Source organism: Leptopilina boulardi, unplaced genomic scaffold, assembly GCF_019393585.1.
Source record: "Leptopilina boulardi isolate dan_hultmark-lab unplaced genomic scaffold, ZJU_Lbou_2.1 LbouV2_55, whole genome shotgun sequence".
Taxonomy (NCBI): domain Eukaryota; kingdom Metazoa; phylum Arthropoda; class Insecta; order Hymenoptera; family Figitidae; genus Leptopilina; species Leptopilina boulardi.
This window is the reverse complement of record NW_026138000.1, coordinates 2,132,767-2,160,534: the sequence shown is the minus strand read 5'-3', so window position 1 is coordinate 2,160,534 and position 27,768 is coordinate 2,132,767. Positions and strand designations below refer to the sequence as shown.

The 27,768-nt window shown below is 18.1% G+C and overlaps 2 protein-coding genes across 4 annotated transcripts; one reads left to right on the top strand and one right to left on the bottom strand.

The window, feature by feature from the left end:
- Positions 1 to 15,496, top strand: LOC127290169 (zinc finger protein ZFP2-like). Of its 2 annotated transcripts, none has more exons than XM_051318595.1 (7): positions 1 to 744; positions 1,562 to 1,661; positions 1,877 to 2,181; positions 4,301 to 4,690; positions 6,218 to 6,587; positions 11,090 to 11,445; positions 14,773 to 15,496. In XM_051318595.1, the coding sequence occupies exons 1-7, from the start codon at positions 502 to 504 to the stop codon at positions 15,340 to 15,342; spliced, it is 2,334 nt and encodes a 777-aa protein (XP_051174552.1). In that variant the 5' UTR covers positions 1 to 501; the 3' UTR covers positions 15,343 to 15,496. The 2 variants fall into 2 exon arrangements, with proteins under 2 accessions (XP_051174552.1, XP_051174551.1); XM_051318594.1 differs by having other exon boundaries at positions 1,877 to 2,196; positions 14,773 to 15,495.
- Positions 15,497 to 15,574: 78 nt separating this feature from the next.
- LOC127290174 (tyrosine--tRNA ligase, cytoplasmic) lies at positions 15,575 to 27,665 on the bottom strand. 2 transcript variants are annotated; one of them, XM_051318603.1, is made up of 7 exons: positions 27,553 to 27,665; positions 24,157 to 24,539; positions 23,664 to 23,926; positions 23,074 to 23,289; positions 22,519 to 22,713; positions 19,175 to 19,439; positions 15,575 to 16,068 (listed from the first exon to the last, which is right to left on the bottom strand). In XM_051318603.1, the coding sequence occupies exons 2-7, from the start codon at positions 24,531 to 24,533 to the stop codon at positions 15,816 to 15,818; spliced, it is 1,569 nt and encodes a 522-aa protein (XP_051174560.1). In that variant the 5' UTR covers positions 24,534 to 24,539; positions 27,553 to 27,665; the 3' UTR covers positions 15,575 to 15,815. The 2 variants fall into 2 exon arrangements, with proteins under 2 accessions (XP_051174560.1, XP_051174559.1); XM_051318602.1 differs by lacking the exon at positions 27,553 to 27,665 and adding an exon at positions 26,672 to 26,761.
- Positions 27,666 to 27,768: the final 103 nt, after the last annotated feature.

Here is a 27,768-nt window from a genome sequence, read left to right as displayed (position 1 = left end):
CTTCATGATTGTTATTTATTGCCATTTGTTTGCGCTGAAGTTTGTCTCCTAATCATCCATGCATAGTGTGTTTTGTAAATTTTTCCGTGATAAACAAAAAGAAAAAATATTTTTTTTAAATTAATTTTTAAATCGCCCCCTCGGAAATTCGAAAAAAAAATAAAGTTCCTTTTTTTTGGGATTTTTTTTTTACAAACTTTGCATATATATATATATAGGTCAAGAAAAAAAAATATGCCACCTTTTACAGTGACACTATTTGCTAATTTTATTTATATTGTGCAATATAAAGTTTATTTGTGCGCGAAAAAAGAAGATTAATATATATTTTTCCAAATTGGCAAAATTTAAGGTTAGGTTGCGCCAAACACTTGCGCGGAGAAAAAAATAAAGAGAGGTTATTTTCCCGCAATATATATAAAAATTGCGGTCACGTTTATTTTTAAAAAAAGAAACAATTTAATTAAATTTTTTTTTATCGGAAAATATAATTTAAAAAAAATGGGGTCAATGAGTTTAGTTTGTCCAATGTGTTGCGGTGAAACATTCACTAGTTCACAATCATTGAAATATCATTTGTTGAGTATGACGGATAATTTATATTGTCCAGGATGTTCGGAAAGATCTGATTCGGTTTTGGCGTTAATTGAACATTTAGATTATTGTGGACAACCTGATGGTGAGGCGAAATTAAATTCAAAGAGAAAAACACAAAAGGATGCCAACAAATGTCAACTTTTAATGGTAAAAAAAAAAAAAGTGTTTTGATTATTTGCATATGTAAATTAATTTTTTTTAAATAAAATAATATATGGAAATTTTTTTTAATCTCTTAAGAAATTTTTAATTATATTTTTAGATTTGATAATTTAAAAATAGTAAAAAATTTTTTTTTTTAAAATTAAATCGTAATATTTTGATACAAAAATAGAGAATTTGTTTTGATTTCAGTAGTTTCTTAATTTTATTTTTTCTATACTCATTTTTTTTGGGATTTAAAAAATTTCTAATTTAAAAAAAAAAATACGAAAATACTTTGAATTTATTCGATTTTTTTTTTTTTTTTTTTAATTAAAAGAAAATGGAATTACGGAAGTTAGTAAATAACGGAAGTCAAATTTGAAATAAAAAAACAAGAGAATAAAAAAATTTTTTTTTTCTATTTTTCATTAATTATTTTTTTTAAAAAAAGGAAAATTTATACGATTAAATAATTTGTTTCTATTTAAAAAAGAAAAAAATGGTTTTTCAAAATAATGACTTCCGGTTTGCTTGACCCTCGAAATTTAAATATTTCTCTCAGCAAAAATGAGAAATTAAAAATTAAATACATGTAAATTAGTTTAATATCCATTTTTTTTAGATCGAAAAAAAAAATTAGTTAATTAATTTCTATGGTAATTAATTTTTTTTCTGAAGGTTAGAAAAATTTAAATACGAAAAAAAAATTGAAACTCGCAATTCAATTTTTTTTTGCTATTCAATTGTTTTTTTTTTTTTTTTTTTTTATTTATAACCTTTTGTTATTTTTCGTCAAATTTTGTTTTAAATAAAATTTCAGAAAGAATTACAATCTTCGGAGGAAAAAAAAGATAAAGAAGTTAAAAATGATGACAATAAATCGCAAAAGGAAGTAATATCAGCAAAAAAGGAAGAAAAAGGTAAAAAAAATCAAAATAAAATTTGTAAAATAAATTATTAGAAAAAATGTATTTTTTTTTCATTTTTTTTTTTGGTAAAATTTGGTTTTTATATTTATAAAAAAAAAGGAATTTAATCAAAATAAAAAATTAAAATAAAAAAAAAAAAAATACTATTCGAATATTGTAAGAAAGAAATTTTTTTGACAATTTTTTTTGTTTTTTTTTTTCGGCAGATAAAACAAAGAAAGTGCCAAAAATTCAATCGACATCGCAAGTGAAATTAAAAAAAATTGAAAAAGTCTTTGTAAAAATTGAAAATAAATATTTAAAAAAAAATCAAGATCAACAAGATCCACTAATGGAGCTTTCAATACCAATTGATGATGTTGATGAGAAATTAATGGAGAAACATGTTATTGCAATATTACCCGATGGTTCGGAAATTTTCAATGACGATGAAGATACAGTGATTACAATGGATAATATACAAGAAATTGACGAATCAAAACTTATGAAAGTTAAAGAAGAATTAAATGAGGTAAAACATCAAAAGGTAATAATAATGATAATAATAAAAATTTAAAAAAAAAAAAAAAATATTTTTTAGCATTCAAAAAGAAGATTTGGTACGTTATTATGTCTTTTACATATAATTTTTAATTACAAATTATTTTTTTTAACGTTTTTGTTTATTAATTTATATATATTAAAATTCAGGATTTATAATTAATAATTTATAATTTATAATTCAGGATTTATATTAAACGACTTTTTCCGACTATTTTTGAAAAAGACATTTTACAACTTATTTTAATAAAATGCGTCTTTTTCAAACTATTTTTTTTTACATTTTTTAAATAAAATTTTTAACAAAATACGTTTTTTTTTTTAAGTATATAATGCTTCTTCTGATTTTTTTTATTTCAATTATTTAACAAATTTTTAACTAAAATTCTTCACTAAATTAATTGTTTTTAATTATTTTTTTAATGAAAGTCAATTCATAAATTCAATTATATCTTAAACTATTTTTCAAATTAAAATTTTTATATGAAATTTAATTATTTATTCATAATTTAAAGAAAAATTAGCAAATAAAATTACAATTTTTAATTCAAAAACACTTGAAATTTAATTATATGCAAAAAATTTCAAAGATTTTTAATGATTTTTTTTATAATATTTTTCGAAAAATTCAATTATATGAAAGCAATTTTTCAATTAAAAATTTTTGGAATTCAATTTTTTTTTTTTTTAATGTGATTTCTAATAAATTCTTTATCACTAGAAATTTCACATATAATTATTTATAATTATAAATCTGAAATTTAACACAATCTATTGAAAATTCAATTATTTTCAAAAAATTTCAATTAGAAAGATTTTAATAATTAATTATTTCTAAAATTTTCCATCAAAAATTTTTTGAAATTAAATTATTTTCGAAATTTTTCTAATTAAAATTAACTAAAATTCAATTATTTTCGAAATTTTTAATTCAAAATCAATTATTTTAAAAAATTTCAATTCAAAATCAACTAAATTAATTTTTAAATTTTTCTATTTAAAATTAACTAAAATTCAATTATTTTCCAAAATTTAAATTTAAAAACATCTAAAATTTAATTATTTCTAAAATTTTCCATCTAATATTTTTTGAAATTCAATTATTTCTAAAAATTTCAATTCAAAATCAACTAAAATTTAATTATTTTCAAAAATTTCAGTTCCAAATCATCTACAATTAAATTATTTTCAAAATTTTTCTATTTAAAATTAACTATAAATTCAATTATTTTCCAAATTTTCAATTAAAATTCAAATAAAATTCAATTATTTTAAAAAATTTCATTTAAAATACAAATTATTTTTTAAAATTTAAATTCAATTATTTAAAATTTTTTCTATTTAAAATTAACTAAAATTTAATTATTTTTTTTTAAATTTCAATTCAAAATCAACTAAAATTCAATTATTTTCCAAAGATTTCAATTAAAATTTAATTATTTTAAAATTAAGTTAAAATTCAATTTTCCAAATTTTTAATTCAAAATCAACTGAAATTCAATTATTTTTCAAAACTTTGATTAAAATTCAATTATTTTCCAAAATTTAAATTCAATATCAATTGAAATTTAATTTTTTGAAAAAATTTCAATTTAAAATCAATTAAAATTGAAATTCAATTTTTTAAAAATTCAACTATGTAAAATCATTTTTTTTTTTCTAAAACATAAATTATTTTTAGTTCTATAAAATTTAATTATTCTCTGAAAATTAACAAAATCTTTTTTAAAATTCAATTATTTCTAATAATAATTCTTAATAATGTTCTTTAAGAATTATTCTTATTACAAAATTAATAAAATGAATTTAATATCTAATAACATTAGTTATTTAAAGTAAAATATTTATTAACCAATTAAATTTTGTTAAAAATTGAAATAATCGACTTTTTCGACATTTTTTCATTTATAAATCGACTTTATTTCTTGTGCCTTAAAGTCGTTCCGATGCCTATTATTATAAGAAATAAAAAAAATAAATAAATTTAATAATATATAATAATATATAAATATATAAATATATAATAAAAATAATAATATTAATAATAATTAAAAAAAAAAAAATAAAATAACAAATTTCTCCTTTTTTAGGAATCAGATTCACTTTACAATTGCAGTAGTTGTTCAATGAGTTTTAATTCAGTATTGGATCATATAAAAGAATTTCACGATGGACAGGAAGTGGTTTTGGAAATGGCTGATCAACAATATGAGGAATTAACAACGCCAATAATACCAATTGAAACAGAGGAGCCAATAGCAACAGCAAAAACAAGACGTTCACGTCAAACAATGAATACACTTAGAACTGAGGAATGCATTGACAGTGAGGGTAGACTTTACACACGAAAAGTTGTGCAAATTGAAAGATTTTGGGATCAATCACAACAACAGCAACAAATATTGCAACAATCACAAACAACGTCTGCGCCAAAATCATCAATGATTGAGAAATTTTTTTCTAATGCCGAAGGCGTCAAGGTAAAAACAAATAAAAAAATATATTTTTTTTTTCAAAATAAACAAAAATTTTAAAAGAAAAACAGATTTTTATTTAGGGTCAACTGGGGTAAATCCGAACGCTTTTAGTAAGTTTCAACAATAACATAAGTTTTTTCTTTAAAAAAAAAATACTTCCGGTATTCTGGTGCATGAAGTTGTTACTTTACTTCCATAGAACAATTTTATGGGGTAGAAAAAATTTTTGATAAATTACAATCGCAGGAAACTTAGCGTTCGTATTTACCTCGCGATACTTTGCAACTTTCCTAAAATATGGGGGTAAATACGAACGCCACTGTATTTCAGAAAAATCTTAGGGAAAATAAATTTAAAGTATTGCAATTGTTAAACTTATATAAAAACTCAAAAAAAATACGATAATAAACCTATTATGTAATAATGCATCATATATAAATACAAAAATCAAACAGGTTAAAAATTAAAATGCATTACACAATTAAAACCTTCAATAACTTTATCAAATCATAACGGATTTTTGCAAAACTTGGTACTGAAAGTATTTTGGAGTGATTGAACGTAAATACAAAAATAAAAGTGAAATTTTTTAAATTCAAAATGTCGTACTTTCCTAAAACTTATTTTTAAAAATGATCAAATTTGCTAATCCTGAAACCCCCCGAGTAACAATTTTCGAGCGAATCCAATGAATTTTTTAATTCTCGTCCGCCATTTTGAATTTTGAAAAACTGACTTCAAATTGGTAATTAGCGACCCCAAAAACCGTAGAATACCAAATTTTATTAAGATCCTGAAAAACTTTTTTCAACAAACCATTTGGCAAAAAACTTGACACACTTCTTCGAGAGAACAGAGATTAAGTTTCTGCTTATTAATTACTAACGAGGATACGTATAGAAAGAAAAACTTTTTTCTATGTACTTTTATAATGTTAAAATAATAGTGTAATCAAATAAAAACAATTTTGTGTGGCTTTGATGTAAAAAAAAATTATTAAAAATACCGTTCGGATTTACCCCAGTTTTCCAATTTTCTTGGGTAAATACGAACGGTCTGATATTATTAATAAAATTTTACAGAAGGCAAAAATCAAATATAGTTTCTGTTCTAGTATTCATAACAAACAATTATAAATAATAAAATGAATTTTTAGCTTCTTTTTCTTGAAATACGAGACAAAATACTGAAAGAGTGTCATCTTTGATTTTCAATCTTTTTTGCAATACTTGTTATCTTTGTTTATGCTGTTGCTAATTAACAAACAAAAAATGGGATAATACTTAGCATCTCTTCAAGAGGATCTGAGGTAAAAATTCTCATATCGAACTTATTTTTAAAAATTTTAATTAAGCTGAAATAATTAGCTTTCGGATTTACCCCTCGTTCGGATTTACCCCGACTGACCCTAGTAAATTACAAAATTGTAAATCTCTTTACGAAAGACGTAATTATTACGAAATTATTATTGAAATGAAAATTAATTATTAAAATTAAATAAAAAAGTGATTTTTGTTTCTCGAATTTTAGGTGAGAGATAAAGTGGGAACATCATCGACATCAGGAACGGCAAATCGAATTTATCGTTGTACAGAATGTTTAGAGCATTTTCCAAAATTATCAGAATTTCGCACTCACACTTGTTCGCAGGGTAATAAAAATTGTGAAATTTGTGATTTATCATTTGCCAATTTAAAAGCCCTACAATTACATATGAAAGTACATGAAATGGAAATTGATGGCAATCAATCGCGTACATTTATTTGTGGTATTTGTGGTACTGAATTTGCAACGCATAAAAGTTTACGATTACATTCGAGAATGCATGCACCGGTAAGATCGAGACACGTTGACGCTCCCGAAGGCACTAAGGATTCCACTTTCACCTGTTTTGAGTGCGGTAAGAAAATTTATTTCTTTTTTTTTTAAATTAAAATTAAAAAAAAAAAAAAACTAAAAAATTTACTATTTCAAAAGAAAAAAAATAATATAAAAAATTAAATGTAACATTTAATTTTTTATAGTATTTTTTTTTCTGGGGAAAGTCAGGGAAAATTCAGGGAAATTCTTTTAATTTTCTGGAATTTTTTTTTTAAATACAGTGGAACCTCGATTATCCGAACTAATCTAGGCAAGGCCGGGTTCGGATAATCGAAAATTCGGATAATAGAGATTTTAATTTTTTTTATAATTAAAGTAAAAAAATGTACAGTTGAACTATATATTTAACTTAATACATATGTTTTTAAATATACATAAGTATATACATATATGTAAATATATATTAATTAATAATATATTAAAAACTCAGAAAATTCGGAAATTTTTAAGATTTTTTTTGGCATAAATTTGGTTATTTTGCTTTGAATGATAAAATAAATAGAGAAAATAAAATTTAAAATTCGGGAGACCAAAAAATAGTTCGGATAATAGAAGTTCGGATAAAATGTTTTTCGATTCGGATAATAGAGGGTTCGAATAATAGAGGTTCGGATAATCGAGGTTCCACTGTAAATTAAAGTAACTATTAGTTTCAAAAAAATTTTTTTTTTACTTTTTTCCCCAAAAGCAAATAAAAAATAAAAAATTGGCCTTCAGACTCAATTATTAAGCATGTGATATATATTCATAAATAATTATTTAATTATTTAATTATTATTCGTAAATAATTATTTACTACTATTTATTGAATCGAATAAATGATTTTTTAAACTTGGATAACAATTAATTAAATTTTTTTTCAGTGAAATAATTGGTTTTTTTTAATATAAATCAAAATTATTTTGAATTTTATTTTAGCGGTTTCAACTTTAAATAAAGTAAATTATTGATTTATACGAATAATTTATTATTTAATTGCTAATACCAAAATTTAATTTATAAAAAATTTTTCACGCCGTCGAATATTAAATTATCGAATTTCTATTTTTAAAAATTGTATAAAGTGGAATTTACATTATTCAATATTATTATTCAATTAAATTAAATTTTAGCTTTTAAATTGTAATTTTTGAAAATAATTGAATTTTAGTTGATTTTGAATTAAAATTTTGGAAAATAATTGAATTTTAATTAATTCAGAATTTAAAATTTTAGAAATAATTGAATTTCAATTGTAATTTTGGATAATAATTGAATTTTAGTTGGTTTTAAATTGAAAATTTAAAAAAAAAATTGAATTTTAGTTGATTTTGAATTGAAATTTTGGAAAAAAATTGATTTTTAATTGAAAAGTTGGAAAATAATTAAATTTCAGTTTAAATTTTGAAAAAATAATTGTATTTTAGTTGAGTTTTAGTTTATTTTGAATTGAAATTTTCGAAAATAATTGTATTTTAGTTTAAATTTTGGAAAGTAATTTAATTTTTGTTAATTTTGAATTGAAATTTTTGAAAATAATTGAATTTTAGTTGATTTTAGATAAAAAATTTGAAAAATAATTGAATTTTAGTTGATTTTGAATTGAAATTTTTGACGAAAATTGAATTTTAATTAATTCGGAATTAAAAATTTTGAAAATAATTTAATTTCAATCGAAGTTTTTGAAAAATAATTCAATTTTAGTTGATTTTGAATTAAAAATTTTGAAAATTAAATTTTAATTAATTTTAGATGGAAAATTTCAGAAATAATTGAATTTCAATTAATATTTAATTGAAATTTTTGAAAATAATGAATTTTTAGTTGATTTTAAAATGAAAATTTTAAAAATAATTGAATGTCAATTGAAATGATAGAAAGTAATTGAATTTTAGTTAATTTTAATTGAAAATTTTTAAAATAATTGAATGTTAATTAAAATTTTTTAAAATAATTGAATTTATATAATTATTTTTATATAATTGTATTTTAGTTAAAATTTAGTTGTTTTGAATTGAAATTTTCGAAAATAATTGAAATTAGTTTATTTGAAATTGAAAATTTTTGGAAAATAATTGAATTTCAAAAAATTTTAGAAATAATTAAATTTTAATTGACTTATTATTAAAGTTTTTGAAAATGATTGAATTTCAGTTGATTCGGAATAGAAAATCTTGAAAATAATTGAATTTTAAGTAATATTATTGAATTTTAGAAAAATAATGAAATTTTTAAAAAATAATAGACAATTTTTTTTAAATAATTGAATTTACGTCAGATTTGAACTTCAATTTTTCAAAATAATTAAATTATTGGCTTAATGTAAATAAAATTTATGAAATAATTATTAAATTTTTGATAAATTTAAATTGTAATTTTGAAAAAATAATTGAATTTTAGTTAATTCTAATAGAAAATTTGGAAAATAATTGATTTTGAATTGAAATTTTGGAAAATAATTAATTTTGAATTAAAATTTTAGAAAATAATTTAATTTTAGTTGATTTGGAATTGAAATATTTGAAAATAATTGAATTTCAATTAAAATTTTGGAAAATAATTGAATTTTAGTTGGTTTTGAATTGAAATTTTGAAAATAATTGAATTTTAATTGAAAATTTTCAAAATAATTGAATGTCAATTGAAATTTTTAAAATTAATGAATTTATATAATTATTTTTATATAATTGTATTTTAGTTAAAATTTAGTTGATTTTGAATTGAAATTTAAAAAATAATTGAATATTTTGTTAATTTTGAATAAAAAATTTTGAAACTAATTGAATTATAATTGAAAATTTTGGAAAATAATTGAATTTTAGTAGATTTAGAATTTAAATTTTGGAAAATAATTGAATTTCAAAAAATTTAAGATGGAAAATTTTTTAAAAATAATTGAATTTCAATTGATATTGAATTCAAATTTAAAAAAATAATTCTATTTCTATTGAAATTTTTTATAATAATTGAATTTACGTCAGATTTCAACTTCAATTTTTCCAAATAATTAAATTTTTGGCTAAATGTAACTAAAATTTTTGAAATAATTATTAAATTTTTGATAAATTTAAATTGTAATTTTAAAAAAATAATTGAATTTTCGTTGATTTTGAATTCACGATTTTTGGAAATAATAGAATTTTAATTTATTTTGAATTGAAAATTTTGAAAATATCTGATTTTTAGTTGATTTTGAATTGATTTATTTGTAAATAATAAAATATTTATTAATTTTGAATTGAAAATGAAAAAAAAATTTGAATTTCATTCTATTTTGAATAGAAAATAATTAAATATCAATTAAAATTTTGTAATTAATTGAATTTTAATTGATTTGGAATTGAAATTTTTGAAAATGTTTGAATTTTAATTGATTTTGAAATGAAATTTTGGAAAATAATTGAATTTTAGTTGATTTGAAATTGAAATATTTGAAAATAATTGAATTTTAGTTGATTTGAAATTGAAATATTTGAAAATAATTGAATTTCAATTATAATTTTGGAAAATAATTGAATTTTTGTTAATTCTAATAGAAAATTTGGAAAATAATTGATTTTGAATTGAAATATTGGAAAATAATTAATTTTGAATTAAAATTTTAGAAAATAATTGAATTTTAGTTGATTTGGAATTGAAATATTTGAAAATAATTGAATTTCAATTGAAATTTGGAAAATAATTGAATTTTAGTTGATTTAGAATTAAAAATTTGGAAAATAATTGAATATTAGTTAATTTTAAATAGAAAAATTTTGAAAATAATTAAATTTCAAAACATTTTTGATGGAAAATTTTAGAAATAATTATTTTTTAGAACCTTTTTAAATTTAAATTTTTGACAAATAAATGAATTTTAGTTTATTTTGAAAATAATTGAATTTTAGTTGATTTGAAATTAAATTTTTCGAAAATAATTGAATTTTAGTTGATTTGGAATTGAAATATTTGAAAATAATTGAATTTCAATTGTAATTTTGTAAAATAATTGAATAATCGAATTTTTTTTCAGTGAAATATTTTATTTTTTAATATAAATCAAAAATTATTTATGATTTGACGTCGTAAAAATTTTTTTAAATTAAATATTGAGAATATTTATAAGTCCCCAAATAATTTTTTTTATTTCACTGAAATATTTTATTTTTTTTGCGAAACATTATTTATTTGGTTTAAATAAATATGAAATTAGTAGATAATAGACTGGTAAATGATTTAATTGTATCAAAATAAATTTTATTTGATGAAAATAAAATTTTTTTTTTTAGTGTAATTTAAGTCAGGGGAAAGTCAGGTATTTTTTTTACCGTTAGCAGTTGTTAGTTACCCCGAATTGTTTTGAATTATTATAAGTTAATTGATTTTTTAAATATAAATATTTTTTCACCGCTATTTTTTTATTTCTTTTTTTTTTTACCTGGAAAATTACTTTTTGCTACTTTACGTTACTTTTTTTTTTTTATTTACTAAGAAGAGCGAAGTTTGTAATTTAAAAAAAAAAATAAAATAAAATAAAATAAAATAAAACGTAAATTTTTACAGGAAAAACATTTTCTGAATCGTATAGAGCAGTTCATATGGCATTACACAGTGGCGATTCAGCGACATGTCCAATTTGTAATCGTAAATTTGATTCAATGGATAGTTTAACAATGCACGCGGCAGTTCATCTTGACACGAATAATTCACAATCACCGCCACCAATTGAATCGACAGCAACAACATCGTCGGCAACTGAATCGAATGCTAATAAAAATTCTACGTCAATTGCCGAAAGTGAAACTATACAAATTCAAAAACCCTATCAGTGTCAACATTGCGGTAGAAGATTCACGCGTCCTCATGAAAAAGTCAAACACGAACGTATTCACACTGGAGAAAAGCCACACGCATGCGAGGTTCGTAAAAAAAAAAAAAAAAAAAAAAAAAAAAAAATTTTTATATATTCACTTAATTTAATTTATATAATTTTTTTTTTGAACTGAGGAAAAAAAAATTAACAAACTTAAAATTTTGATAATAAAATATAATTTTTAAGTTTTTTTTTTTTTTTTTTTTTTTACTAAATATAATAGAAAATTTGATAATTAAATATAATTTTACAGTTGTTTACTAAAGGCCTCGGATTCTATGAATTTTTCCGATTTTTTTGATTTTCAAAAATACAACTTTTTTCGACTTTTTTTTTCTACAACATTTTTAAACAAAATACTTTGTTTTAAGTATACAATGCAGATCATCAGATCTTCTTTATTTCAATTATTTAACAAATTTTTAACTAAAATTCTTCACTAAATTAATTATTTTTTAATAATTTTTATTGAAATTCAATTCACAAATTCAATTAACTTAAAATATTTTTCAATTCAAATTTTTATGTAATTTAAAAAATTGTTTATAATTTGAAAAAAAAAAAAATTAACAAATAAAATTATCAAAAATATTTAATTCTAAATCACTTGAAATTTAACTATTTGCAAAAAAAATTTCAATTATTTTTAATGATTTTTATAATATTTTTCGAAAATTCAATCATCTGAAAGGAATTTTTCTATTAAAAACTTTTGAATTCAATTTTTTTTTTTTAATGTGAATTCTAATAAATTCTTCATCAACAGAAATCACGAGAAATTTCAAATTAATTCTAATTATTGTCTGAAATTTAACAAAATCTTTTGAAATTAAATAATTTTTAAATTTTTCTTTTAAAATTAACTAAAATTCAATTATTTTCTAAAATTTCAATTTAAAATCAACTAAATTAATTTATAAATTTTCTATTTAAAATTAACTAAAAATCAATTATTTTCCAAAATTTTAATTGAATTACAATTATTTTTAAAAATTTTCAATTTCAAATAAACTAATTTCAATTATTTTCCAAAATTACAATTCAAAATTTACTAAAATTCAATTGTTTTCGAAATTTTTAATTCAAAATCATTTAAAATTCAATTATTTTAAAACTTTTTAATTAAAATTCAAATATTTTCAAAATTTTTCTATTTAAAATTAACTAAAATTCAATTATTTCCAAAAATTTCAATTCCAAATCAACTAAAATTCAATTATTTTCCAAAATTTCAATTCAAAATCGATTAAAATTCAATTATTTTCCAAATTTTCTATTAAAATTAACCAAAATTTAATTATTTTTTATAATTCGAATTGACATTCAATTATTTTAAAAATTATCAATTTAAAATCAACTGTAATTCAATTATATTCAAAAGTTTTCAATAAAAATTCAATTATTTAAAAAAATTTCTACATAAAATTAACTAAAATACAATTTTCCAAATTTTTAATTCAAAATCAAGTAAAATTCAATTATTTTCTAAAATTACAATTCAAAATCTACTAAAATTCAATTATTTTCGAAATTTTTAATTCAAAATTAATTAAAATTCAATTATTTTCCAAGTTTTCTATTTAAAAATAACAAAAAATTCAATTATTTTTTAAATTTCATTACAAAATCAACTAAATTTTAACTAAAATACAATTATATAAAAATAATTATATAAATTTAATTATTTTTAAAAATTTCAATTGAGATTCAATTATTTTTAAAATTTTCAATTTAAAATCAACTAAAATTCAACTGTATTTACAAATTTCAATTCAAAATTAACTAAAATTTAATTATTTTCAAAAATTTTAATTGATACCTATTTAATTATTTTGAAAATTTAAATTCAAAATCAATTAAAATTCATTTATTTTCAAAAGTTTCAATTCCAAATTAACAAAATGTTCAAATATTTTTTAAATTTCAATTCAAAATAAACTAAATTTTAACTAAAATACAATTATATAAATTCAATTATGTTAAAAAATTTCAATTATTTTAATAAATTTCAATTCAAAACAAACTAAAATTCAATTATTTTCAAAATATTCTATTCAAAATTAACAAAAATTTAATTATTTTCAAAAATTAAAATTCAAAATCAATTAAAATTCTTTTATTTTTAAAAGTTTCAATTCCAAATTAATTTAAATTAAATTATTTTTAAAATTTTAAATTCTGAATTAATTAAATTTCAATTATTTTAAAAAATTTTTATTCAAAACAAACTAAATTTTAATTATTTTCAAAATTAATATCCAAAATCAAATAAAATTCAATTATTATCAATTTTTTTTTTTAAATTAACTAAAATTCAATTATTTTCTAAAATTTCAATTCAAAATCAACTAAAATTCAATTACTTTCAAAATAAACTAAAATTCAATTATTTTTCAATAATTTAAATTCTAAGTCAATTAAAATTCAATTATTTTTCAAATTTAAATGCAAAATCAACTAAAATTTAACTAAAATACAAATTATTTTCGAAAATTTTAATTGGAATTCAATTATTTTAAAATATTTTAATTTAAAATCAACTAATTTCAATTATTTTCCAAAATTTTAATTCAAAACCACCTAAAATTTAATTATTTTCTAAAATTTTCAATTAAAATTCAATTATTTTCAATTATTTTCAATCTCAAATCACGCAAAATTAAATTATTTTCTAAAATTTGAATTTAATATCAATTGAAATTTAATTATTTTAAAAAATTTGAATTTAATATCAATTGAAATTTAATTATTTTAAAAAATTTGAATTTAAAATCAATTATAATTGAAAAATTAAATTTTTCAAAAATTCAACTATTTGAAATAATTTTTTTTTGTTCTGAAAAATAAATGTTTTTTTTCATTTCTGGTAACATTTTAATATTATTCTCTGAAAAAATTAACAAAAATTTTTTTTTGAAATTTAATTATTTCTAATAATTCTGAATAATATTCTTATAGAATTATTCTTATTACAGAATTAATAAAATGAATTTAATATCTAATAACATTAGTTATTTAAAAATATTTAAATATTTATTAAGCAATTAAATTTTTGTTAAAATTGAAAAAATCGACTTTTTTTTCGTATATAAATCCAAACTAAAACAACTTTTCTTATGCCTTAATGTCGATCCGAGGCATGTTATAATAAATATATTTATTATAATATATTATAATAAATAAAATATATAATATTATTATTATTAATATTTATTATTTTAAATAAAATATTATAATAAATAATTATTTTTATAATAAAATATTATAAATAAATAAAAAAAAATATATAATTTTAAAATTTGTTTTTTTTCACTAAATTATAATCGAAAATTTGAATAATAAAATATAATAATTTAAAAAAATTTTTTTTCAGGTCTGTGGAAAAACGTTTCGCGTCTCTTATTGTTTGACATTGCATATGAGAACACACACTGGCGTTCGTCCCTATGCATGTCAACATTGTGGCAAAAGATTTAAAGCATCATCAGTTTATAATCATCATTTATTAACTCACGGCGATGTACGCGCTTATAATTGTCCATTTTGTCCAAAAACATTTAAAACACGCGTACAATTGGCTGGTCATAAAAATAGTCATACAAAACCATTTCATTGTACTGAATGTTCACGGCCATTTGCATCGCTTTATGCCGTTAGAGCACATATTGAAACTCATAAAAAGGATAATAATTTGAAATTTAGTTGTTATATTTGTGGCGCATCTTATGGACGTGCATTTGCATTAAAAGATCATTTAAAACAACATGGCGGAAGTGAAATACAACAAACACCGGAACCAGCGCGCGAAGAAGAAGTACAAGAGGTGGAGGAATTTATATTGGCCGATGAGGATGATGAAGAAGAGGAAACGGAAATTGATAATGAAGAACTTGTTGTACCAAGTCCATTGCCAATAAGACAAAATTCCGCCGAGTCTGATTAAAAATTTTAAAAAATAGATTAAATACTAGTCGATAATTGAAAATTTATGTTTTTTTTTTCTCAATTTTCAAAAAATGGTTCGATTCTCGTCTAGTTGAAAAAAAAAAGTTTCTGTTTTGTTAATTTAATTTTTTTTCAAGTTTCGTTTCTTATCTTAATTTAGTTACTAAAAAAAAAAAATATATGTTTGTATATCTTTGTATATACGAGTTTCCTTTTTTCTTCGTTAAGTGAAAAAAAAAAAAAATTGATGTAATATTCTATTTAAGTAAATAAAATATATTACAAAAAAAAATAAATAAATATATTTTTAGTAATTGGAAATTAAACAATGATTTTATTTTTTTTTTTTCCTAGTAAAAAGGGAGTTTATTTTTTTAAATCAGATTAAAAAAAAAAAAAAATATGTTACTAACATTTAAAAAAAAATTAAATGCTGGAAGTTTAAAAATGTGAAAAAAGTAATTTTTTTTTTTACTTGATTGGAACATTTTTTAAACTATCGGCTGTGATTTTTCCCGATGTTGATAGAAGGGGATTTCCACTCCAATTTGCCTCGCCATTACCATTAACAATTAAATCGGCTTGTAATTTTTCCCATACTTTTTTCTTTGGATTTAAAACATCGTCGGGATTTCCATTTTCGTAGCCTTCGATTATTATTTTTTCGCCTGCAACACTTCCCACTGCGGGTCTTAATGGTTCAACTGCTCGTATTGGTTCATCACTGAAAAAAGAAACAAAAGCGAAATAACAAAAAAATAAATAAATAAATAAACGAACAAAAAAATAGAAAAAAGTTCTAAAATTATTAAAAAAAAAAAAGCAAATAGGGTCATCAGTTGGGGTAAATGGGGACAAAATCGCTATTTTTCACAAATTACCTAAGTTTCTTCCTTTAAAAGGAAATATTTGCGGGTTTATTATTTTTTTTAACTTGTTATTTACATTCTCAGGATTAAATTAAAAACAAAAAAATTTAAATAACAGCATAAAACTGACTGTTCCCATTTACTTCAAAAATTTAGAAAATTTCATAAAATTTGGAGTAAATGGAGACAGAATAGTTTCTAAGAAAGTTTTCAAAAAAAAAAAATTTCCTTAAGTATATTTCTATATTAAGGGATGCAAAAAACTTCGAAAAACCAAATTTGTAGTAAATATATAATATAGTTGAATCAATTGAAATTTTTTTATTTTTTTTTTTATTTCCGTATTTTGTCTCGCATTTGAAAAAAAAAACACAACTTAAAAATCATAACAAATTTTTTTTCTCATTCCTTATGACTCCCATAATAGAATTTAATTGATTAATAAATATTTTACTTTAAATAACTAATGTTATTAGATATTAAATTCATTTTTAATTAATTTTGTAATAAGAATAATTCTTTAAGAACATTATTAAGAATTATTAGAAATAATTGAATTTTAAAAATGATTTTGTTAATATTCAGAGAATAATATTAAAATGTTACCAGAAATAAAAATAATTTATTTTTTAGAAAAAAAAAAAAAAAATTATTTCACATAGTTGAATTTTTGAAAAATTGAATTTTTCAATTATAATTGATTTTCAATTGAAATTTTTTAAAATAATTAAATTTCAATTGATATTAAATTTAAATTTTAGAAAATAATTTAATTTTGGTTGATTTGGGATTGAAAATAATTGAATTTTAATTAAAAATTTTAGAAAATTATTAAATTTTAGGTGGTTTTGAATTGAAATTTTGGAAAATAATTGAAATTAGTTGATTTTAAATTAAAATGTTTTAAAATAATTGAATTCCAATTAAAATTTTGGAAAATAATTGTATTTTAGTTAAATTTTAGTTGATTTTGAATTTAAATTTGGAAAATAATTAAATTTTAATTGACTTAGAATTTAAATTATTGACAAATAATTGAATTTTAGTTTATTTTGAAAATAATTGAATTTTAGTTGATTTTGAATTGAAATTTTAGAAAATAATTGAGTTTTAATTGAAATTTTAGAAAATAATTGAATTTTAGTTAATTTAAAAAAAAAAATTGAAAATAATTCAATTTTATTTGATTTTGGATATTAATTTTGAAAATAATTAAAATTTAGTTTGTTTTGAATTGAAATTTCTTAAAATAATTGAAATTTAATTAATTCAGAATTTAAAATTTTTAAAATAATTGAATTTAAATTAATTTGGAATTGAAATTTGGAAAATAATTGAATTTTAATTGACTTAGAATTTAAATTATTGACAAATAATTGAATTTTAGTTTATTTTGAAAATAATTGAATTTTAGTTTGTTTTCAATTGAAATTTATTAAAATAATTGAAATTTTTAAACATAATTGAATTTATATAATTGTATTTTAGTTAAAATTTAGTTGATTTTGAATTGAAATTTAAAAAATATTTGAACATTTTGTTAATTTGGAATTGAAACTTTTGAAAATAAATGAATTTTAATTGATTTTGAATTTAAATTTTCAAAAATAATTGAATTTTTGTAAATTTTGAATATAATATTTTGAAAATAATTGAATTTTAATCGAAAATTTTCAAAATAATTGAATGTCAATTGAAATTTTTGAAAATAATTAAATTTTAGTTTATTTTGAATTTGAAAATTTGGAAAATTGAATTTTAGTTAATTTTAAAATAATTGAATTTTAATTGATATCTTTGGAAAATAATTGAATTTTAGTTGATTTTGAATTGAAATTTTTAAAAAATAATTTAATTTCAGTTAATTTTAAATAGAAAAATTTTTAAATAATTGAATTTTAATTGAAAATTTTCAAAATAATTGAATGTCAATTGAAATTTTGAAAAATAATTAAATTTTAATTGAAAATTTTGGAAAATAATTGAATTTTAGTAGTTTTTGAATTGAAATTAATTTATTTGAAATTGAAATTTTTTAAAAATAATTGAAATTCAATTGAAATTTCGGAAAATAATTGAATTTTAAAAAAATTTTAGATGGAAATTTTGAGAAATAATTTGAATTTCAATTGATATTGAATTTAAATTTTAAAAAATAATTTGTATTTTAATTGAAATTTTTTTTAAAATAACTGAATTTTTTGTGGATTTTAAATTAAAAATTTCGGATTATAATTGAATTTTAGTTAATTTTAAATAGAAAAATTTTGAAAATTAATTAAATTTCAAAAAATTTTTTATGGAAAATTTTAGAAATTATTAATTTTTAGAATTTTTTAAATTGAAATTTTTTGAAAATAATTGAATTTTTAAAAGATTGTGTTAAATTTCAAATTTCACATTCCTTATGACTCCCATAAGAGAAATTCACTTGAATTTTTGATTTTTGTCAAATTTGGTTAATAATGACAAGCTGTTCCCATTTACCTCAAAAAAATTTGAAAACTCAGTGTAAATGAAAACAGCTTGTCATTATTAAACAAATTTGACAAAAATCAAAAATTCAAGTGAATTTCTGCAATGGGAGTTATAAGGAATAAGAAAAAAATTTCCTATGATTTTTAAGTTTGTTTTCTTTGAAATGCGAGAAAAAATACTGAAACAGTTTTGACTTTGATTTTCAAGTTTTTATGCATTGAGCGATAACTTTTTTTTTATCTTGCTGCCAATTGTCAAGATAAAAGCTTGGCATCACTCAAAATCTCTTGCAGGTGATCTGAGGTTAAAATATTGACGTTGACCTGAATTTTAAAACTGTAAATTAAGCTCCAAAACCTCTTTGACCCTATTTTTAATTTTTCTGAAAATTCCATTTGAATTTAATTGAATTTTTCGTTTTTATTGAATTTAATTTCGTTTTAGTTGAAAAAAAAATACTTTTTGTAAAAAAATAAAACTTACACAGAAGCGCAGAGAACCATTCCGTGTGATGAGATACCGCGTAAATTTGCGGGTTTTAAATTGGCGAGAACAACAACCATTCGATCTTTCATTTCTTCAATTGGCACAAAATTAACGAGACCACTGACTATTGTTCTTGGACCAGTTGCATCGCCAACATCAATTTTTTCCACATATAAAGAATCTGCGTCTGGATGTCTTGTGATTTCGACTATTTTTCCCACTCTTATGTCCAATCTTGAGGGAACAATTTCGTCAATTTGTTCTTTAAAGGAAAAAAAAAAAAAAAAGAGGCAGAAAAAAGAGGAAAATATTTTTAATTTCGTTTTTTTTTTTTTTTTTTTTTTGATAAAATATCTACATAGATACAATAAAATTTTCAAATTTAGTTTCTAAATAAAATTCAAATTAAGGTTTACACGACGAAATCTAAATAACAATAATTAAAAAAAATAATTGAATTTCAATCGAAGTTTTAAAAAATAATTGAATTTTAGTTCATTTTAAATAGAAATAATATGAAAATAGTTGAATTTTAATTGAAAATTTTGGAAAATAATTCAATTTTAGTTAATTTTGAATTGAAATTTTTGGAAAATAATTGAATTTCAATTGACTTAGAATAATGTAGTTTCAATTGAAATTTTAAAAATAATTGAATTTTAGTTGATTTTAATAGAAAATTTGAAAAAATAATTGAATCTTAATTGAAATTAAAAAAAATAATTCACATTTAGTTGAGTTTGAATTAAAAAATTTGTAAATAATTGGATTTTAACTGAAATTTTGGAAATAATTGAATTTTAAATTCATTTTAAATTGAAAATTTTGAAAATAAATAAATTTTAGTTAATTTTAAATAGAAATTTTTTTAAATAATTTAATTTTAATAGAAAATTATGAAAAAAAATTACATTTTATTTGATTTTGAATTGAAACATTAGAAAATAATTTAATTTTAGTTGATTTTGAATTTCAAAATTTGAAAAATAATTCATTTTTAGTTAATTTTAAATAGAAAAATTTTGAAAATAATTGAATTTTAATTGAAAATTTTAGAAAATAATTGAATTTTAGTTGATTTTGAATTGAAATTTTGGAAAATAATTGAAATTAGTTTATTTGAAATTGAAAATTTTGGAAAATAATTGAATTTCAAAAAATTTTAGATGGAAAATTTTAGAAATAATTGAATTTTAATTGACTTAGAATTTAAATTTTTGAAAATAATTGAATTTCAGTTCATTTTGAATTAAAAATTTTGGGAAATAATTGAATTTTAATTAAAATATTGGATAATAATTTAATTTAAATTCATTTTTGATTGAAAATTTGGAAAACTAATTTTGAATAGAAAATTTTGGAAAATAATTGAATTTTAGTTGATTTCAAATTGAAATTTTTTAAAATAATTGAATTTCAATTGAAATTTTAGAAAATAATTGAATTTCAGTTCATTTTGAATTAAAAATTTTGGGAAATAATTGAATTTTAATTAAAATTTTGGATAATAATTTAATTTAAATTCATTTTTGATTGATTTGATTTTAAATTGCAAATTTTGGAAAATAATTGAATTTCAAATGAACTTTTTGGAAAATAATTGAATTTTAGTTGATTTTGAATTGAAATTTTTGAAAATAATTGAATTTTATTTTTTTTAAATAATTGAATTTTTGTTGATTTTGAATTGAAATTTTGGAAAATAATTGATTTTGAATTGAAAATTTTGGGAAATAATTGAATTTTAATTGAAATTTTGGAAAATAATTGATTTTAAATTGAAAATTTTGGAAAATAATTGAATTTCAATTAAAATTTTTCAAAATAATTGAATTTTAATTGTATTTGAAATGAAATTTTGGAAAAGAATTGAATTTTAATTGAAATTTTGGATAATAATTTAATTTAAGTTCATTTTTCATTGAAAATTTGGATAATAAAATTTTTAAATTGAAATTTTAGAAAAAAATTAAATTTTAATTGACTTAGAAGTAAAATTTTTGAAAATAATTGAATTTTAATTGAAAATTTTCAAAATAACTTAATTTTAATTGAAAATTTTGAAAAATAATTGAATTTTAGTAGATTTTGAATTGAAATTTTGGAAAATAATTGAATTTTAGTTGATTTTGAATTAAAAATTTTTAAAATAATTGAAATTAGTTTATTTGAAATTGAAAATTTTGGAAAAGAATTGAATTTCAAAAAATTTTAGATGGAAAATTTTAGAAATAATTGAATTTTAATTGACTTAGAATTTAAAATTTTGAAAATAATTGAATTTCAGTCGATTTTGAATTGAAATTTTGAATAATAATAGAATTTCATTTAATTTTGGATATTAATTTTGAAAATAATTGAATTTTAGTTTATTTTTAATTGAAATTTTTTAAAATAATTGAAATTTATTTAATTCACATTTGAAAATTTTGAAAGTAATTGAATTTTAATTGAAAATTTTGAAATATTATTGAATTTTAGTTGATTTTGAATTGAAATGTTGGAAAATAATTAAAATTATTGAAATAATTGAATTTTAGTTTTTTTTTTTTTTTTTAATTCAAAATTTGAAAAAATAATTGAATTTCAATCAAAGTTTTGCATAATAATTTAATTTTAGTTGATTTTGAATTTCAAAATTTGAAAAATAATTCATTTTTAGTTAATTTTAAATAGAAAATTTTTGAAAATAATTGAATTTCAAAAAATTTTTTATGAAAATTTTTGAAAATAATTAATTTTTAGAATCTTTTAAATTGAAATTTTTTTGACAATAATTAAATTTCAAGTTATTTTGAATTAAAATTTTTTTTTGTTAAAATTTTTAATTAAATTATAAACAATTATTTAATTTTTCTATGAATTTGAATTGAAAAATATTTCATGATAATTGAATCTAAAAATACACCAATTTTCATATTTAATTTCCAAATAAAGTAAAAAAAATTCCAAATTTAATTTCTAATTAAGTACAAAAAACAAAATTTTCTATTTAATTTCTAATAAAATTGAAAATTTTCTTTATTTTAGTTATTTTTTTTTTTTTAATTTTTCTTCTTTCTATTAAAAATAAATAAAATTTCAAATTTTAATTTCTAAAAACATACAAAATAAAATTCAAATTTAATTTTCAATAAATAAAATTGAAAATTTGAAATTATTTTAGTTACTTTTTTTTTAATTTTTCTTCTTTCTATTAAAAATAAATAAAATTTCAAATTTTAATTTCTAAAAACATACAAAATAAAATTCAAATTTAATTTTCAATAAATAAAATTGAAAATTTGAAATTATTTTTGTTTTTCTTTTTTTTTTTTTAAAAAAAAAAAAAAGATACATACTTGGTTTTTGAGGAGCGGCATAGGCTTTATTACTCAATGCCTTAAGTTTTGGATCGTCGGCAAATTCTTTTCTAATTGGATCCAAAAGTTTATTTATGTAAATTTCCACCGCACCTTTCAAATCACCAGGATGTATTGCCTCTTTTTTAAATGCTGCCTCAAGTTCTTCGTATGTTGAAAAATTCACATCACCGCCTAGTAAATAAAAAAAAAAAGAAAAAAAAAATTAAATAAAAACGGACAAAAAATTAAATTATTCTCAAAAGAAATTCAATCATTCTGCTAATTCAAAAATAAAAAAAAAATTCGTCTAAAAAAAAAAAAAAATGATTTCTAATTAAACACTTTAATAATAAAAAATCTAATTAATGATTTTTTTTTTATTAATTAATAATTATTATTATTTAGTAAGTATTAATTATTATTAATATTAATTAATATTAATTTTGTTATTAACAAGTAATATTAATTAATATTAATTTTGCTATTAACAATTAAGTAACATTAATTTATTTATTAATAATAAACGGAATAATTGAAAAATGAAATAAATACCAAATTCCTCGGTTCTTGAAATTTGAAAAGATTCTCCATTTTTAAATAAAGGAAACAAAACGTGTTTCGAAAAAGACAAAAGTCCATTGTCGGTTATATTTCCTGGTTCACAAAATGCTTTTTTCAACTTCTTTTTCACCGATGCCGCATTATCAAGAAGATCAATTTTCGAATCATTCTCAGATGATGACATTTTTGCACCAGCTAATCCAGGAACTAGAAAAGAATTTTTTTTTTACAGAACAATTTTTTTTTTTTTCTATTTCTAAAAATACAAATTTAGGCCTCGGATCAACTTTAAGAGGACAAGAAAAAAAAATTTAATAATTATTTTATTTCTATAATTTTAATTTGTGAAAATAATTATTATTATGTTATTTTTTTGTTTTTTTTTTTTTTTTTGCAAACCAATTATTATTTTGTAATTTTATTTTATAAAATAATTATTTTATTTTTTAAATATTTTGTGAAAAGTCAAAAAATCATCTAATTATTTAAAAATAAATAAAAAAAAATTTGCCCAAAAAAAGAAAATATAATCCGAAGCCTGAAGTTTTTTTTTTTTTTTTTTTTCTTTTTCCCCAACTTACTCATTGGATTCATTAAATGAATTCTCTTTTCATAGCCCAATGATGGTAAATATTTTTCAGAAAATGTAAAAATTTTCCTCTGATCAACACCGCCAAATTGTGCATCAACTTTTAAATATTCCTCATCCAATGCTTGAAGTCCTGGATACAATAAACCCGATAAAAGTGGATTTGCAATTTGTTTAACAACTTCGGCGCCTGCTTTTTTTGCATCATGTTCAGTTACAATTGAACTTAATCGATAAACGTCCAATGAATATTCTCTGGAAAAAAAAAAAAGAAAGAAAGAAAAAAATTTAGCAAAATTTTCCTTTTTATTATTATAAATTATTCATTTATATTATTAAATACAGAAAAGAAAATTTTCTTTACAATTAGTAGAGAAATGAAAAATAGAAAAAATCAAATTTTTCTTTTTTTGAAAAAAAAAAAAAAAAAAAGGAGAAAAAAGAGTAAATTTGAGAAAAAAATTAAAATTTTCAATAATTCTCACTTTGTTAATTGATATTCGGTGCCCTTAATGAATTTCAATTTATCCAAAGGAACATCAATTGATTTCAACATTGATTTAATAACAGCCTCATAATATTGCGTACGAAGTTCCAATAATTCCCAAGGCGCTTTCATATTATCAAGATATGCATGAAGATCGGCAAATAAAATTGTCACTTCAACTCCAGCACGCAAAAAATCGGCAATTTTTGACATTGGCGTAAAATAGCCAATATGTGGTTTTCCCGTTGTTGCTGTACCCCAATAAATTTTCATATCACGTTGTTTTAATATTGTTTTCAATTTTTCATCGCCCAACCATTCGGCTAAATTTCGTGTTATTAGCTTATATTTTTCCTCCCACGTTAATTGTGTCATGATTGCCTTTTTTTTGAGGAATTCGAAAAAAAAAAGAAAAGAAAAAGTAAAGAAATTCTGGAGAAAGAAATTTTCTATTTAAATTTTCCCCCTAATTGCCACACAAGTTAGGGAAAAATTTTTTTTCTTCTTTCTATTTAAATTTTAATTTATTCAATTTTATTTAAATTTCAAACATTTTTTTTTTGAATTTTATTTTATTTATTACTTTTTAATTTTTTTTTTTTTTTTTTATTGTATTTTAACGAAGAAAAAAAAAATTTGTTTTTATTAATTATAATAATTTATTTATTTTAATTAATTTTATATTTACAAAATCATTTTCCAAAAATTTTCTATTCAAAATTAACAAAAATTAAAATTATTTTAAAAAATTTCAATTCAAAATCTACTTAGATTCAATTAGTTTCAAAAGTTTTCAATTAAAATTCAATTGTTTTAAAATTAACTAAAAATTCAATTTTTCAAATTTTTAATTCAAAATCAACTAAAATTCAATTATTTTTCAAAACATCGATTCAAATTTAATTATTTTCCAAATTTATATTCAAAATCAAACAAAAATTTAAATAAAATACAATTATTTTCCAAAATTTTAATTGAAATTCAATTATTTAAAAAAAAAAAAAAAAATTCATTTCAAAGTCAAATAATTTTAATTATTTTCCAAAAACTTCAATTCAAAATCTACTTAGATTCAATTATTTTCCAAATTTTCAATTCAAAATCAATTAAAATTCAATTATTTTTTAAAGCATTGATTGAAATTCAATTATTTTCCGAAATTTCAATTCAATATCAATTGAAATTTAATTATTTTAAAAAATTTCAAATTAAAAATCAATTGAAATTGAAATTTAATTTTTCAAAAATTCAACTATGTAAATTCATTTTTTTTTTTCAAAACATAAATTATTTTTAGTTCTGAAAAATTTAATTATTCATTGAAAATTAACAAAATCAATTTTAAAATTTTCTATTCAAAATTAACAAAAATTCAATTATTTTAAAAAATTTCAATTCAAAATCAACTAAATTAATTTTTAAATTTTTCTATTCAAAATTAACTAAAATTCAATTATTTTCAAAATTTTCAATTCCAAATTAATTAAAAGTAAATTATATTCTAAAAATTTCAATTCAAAATCAACTAAATTAATTTTAAAATTTTTCTATTTAAAATTAACTAAAATTCAATTATTTTCCAAATTTTTAATTCAAAATCCACTAAAATTCAGTTATTTTAAAAAATTTCAATTAAAATACAAATTATTTTAAAAAATTTTAATTCAATATCAATTGAAATTTAATTATTATTAAAATTTTTCATCTAAGATTTTTTGAAATTCAATTATTTAAAAAATTTTTCTATTTAAAATTAACTAAAATTCAATTATTTTCCAAAATTTTAATTGAATTTCAATTATTTTAAAAAAAATTTCAATTTCAAATAAACGAATTTCAATTATTCTCCAAAAAATTTCAATTCAAAATCTTTAAAAATTCAGTTATTTTCCAAAATTTTTCTATTCAAAATTAAAAAAAAATTCAATTATTTTTTAAATTTCAATTCAAAATCAACTAAATTAATTTATAATTTTTCTATTTAAAATTAACTAAAAATTAATTATTTTCCAAAATTTTAATTGAATTACAATTATTTTTAAAAATTTTCAATTTCAAATAAACTAATTTCAATTATTTTCCAAAATTTCAATTCAAAATCTACTAAAATTCAATTATTTTAAAAAAATTTTAATTTCAAATAAACGAATTTTAATTATTTTCCAAAATTTTCTATTCGAAATTAACAAAAATTCAATTATTTAAAAAAATTTCAATTCAAAACAAACTAAAATTTAACTATTTTCAAAATTAATATTCAAAATCAAATAAAATTCAATTTTTTTTTCAAAATAACATAAAATTCAATTATTTTTTAAAAAATTGAAATTCAAAATCAATGAAAATTCAAATATTTTCAACAATTTCAATTTGAAAATCAACTAAAAATCATTTATTTTCCAAATGTGAATTGAAATTCAGTTATTTTCAAAATTTTATATTTTTATATATTTATATTTTTTCTAAATAAATAAAATAAATAAAATAAATAAATAAGTAATTTAAAAATTTACCTTCGTACAAAGTTTTTTATTTTCCGTTAAAAATTGACGAAAAATATTTTTTCTCACAATTCGTAAAAATAACATATTCTCAAAAAATTTAATATTAAATTTAATACAAATTAGAAATTACAAATTTTTAGTAATATATTTTTTAATTAATTTAATTTAATTAGTTAATTATATTTATTTTGACTAGAAAATATCCTTCCTCCAAAATTAATTATAAAAATTTGATACAATAATAAAAAGTAATAATAATAACAGTAATTATAATTAATAATAATAATAATAGTAATAATAATTAATAATAATAATAGTAATAATAATTAATATTAATAATAATAATAATAAAAATTATTATTTTATCATTAAGATAATTATCTATTAAAAGTAAATTCAAATTTAAATTGTCTTTAACGGAGATTTTTCTAGGAAAAAAAAGCGAAAAATACAAAAAAATAAAATAATTAAAAGTACATAAAGTTTAATTGTAAAAAATAAATTTGAACCTGCGGTGTTATTAAAAAAAAAAACAAAAAAAACTTTTCTAATTATTTCTATTTATCTTTCTATTAAAAACGCATTATTACTATTTCATAACAACAATTAGATATTTTAGACAAGTTTTAATATATATAAATATTTCTTTAAAACAATATATATTTATATATAATTAAAATCTGTCAGAAACATGTGTTACAATTTTAAAAAATGTCATCATCAATTTCTGTATAAAATTTAAAGAAAATATAGAATGAAAATTATATTTATATAATTATTTGTTTTTTTCGAAATTTTTAATAAAATTCACCAATATTCCATTAAAGACAATTTTCTTTTAGTATTTTTTTTTTTTTTTCATTAAAAAATATATATAAATAAAAACTAACCTCTTTATAACCTCTTGCTAGCTAGCTGATCGGAAGTTTGAGAAAACCGGAAACAAACCCTCGTGCCCTCTGGTTGAAATAATTTTTATTAACATCTGTCAAAAAAAAAAATAAACGTCAGAAAAAAAACAAGTATTTATTTTTTTTATTTTTACTTATACATTATATGAAAGTTAATTAAAATTGTTAAAAGTTTATTTATTTTTTGTTCTAGAA

Excerpts from the sequence above, each read along its gene's own strand:
- LOC127290174 (XM_051318602.1), bottom strand. The coding sequence starts at position 26,746 with ATGTTATTTTTACGAATTGTGAGAAAAAATATTTTTCGTCAATTTTTA. Across the intron at positions 24,540-26,671 it reads ATAAAAAACTTTGTACGAAG|GCAATCATGACACAATTAAC; the intron begins GTAAATTTTTAA and ends CTCAAAAAAAAG. Across the intron at positions 19,440-22,518 it reads TGCCGCTCCTCAAAAACCAA|AACAAATTGACGAAATTGTT; the intron begins GTATGTATCTTT and ends TTTCCTTTAAAG.
- LOC127290169 (XM_051318594.1), top strand. The coding sequence starts at position 502 with ATGGGGTCAATGAGTTTAGTTTGTCCAATGTGTTGCGGTGAAACATTC. Across the intron at positions 2,197-4,300 it reads ATGAGGTAAAACATCAAAAG|GAATCAGATTCACTTTACAA; the intron begins GTAATAATAATG and ends CTCCTTTTTTAG. Across the intron at positions 6,588-11,089 it reads TTTCACCTGTTTTGAGTGCG|GAAAAACATTTTCTGAATCG; the intron begins GTAAGAAAATTT and ends AAATTTTTACAG.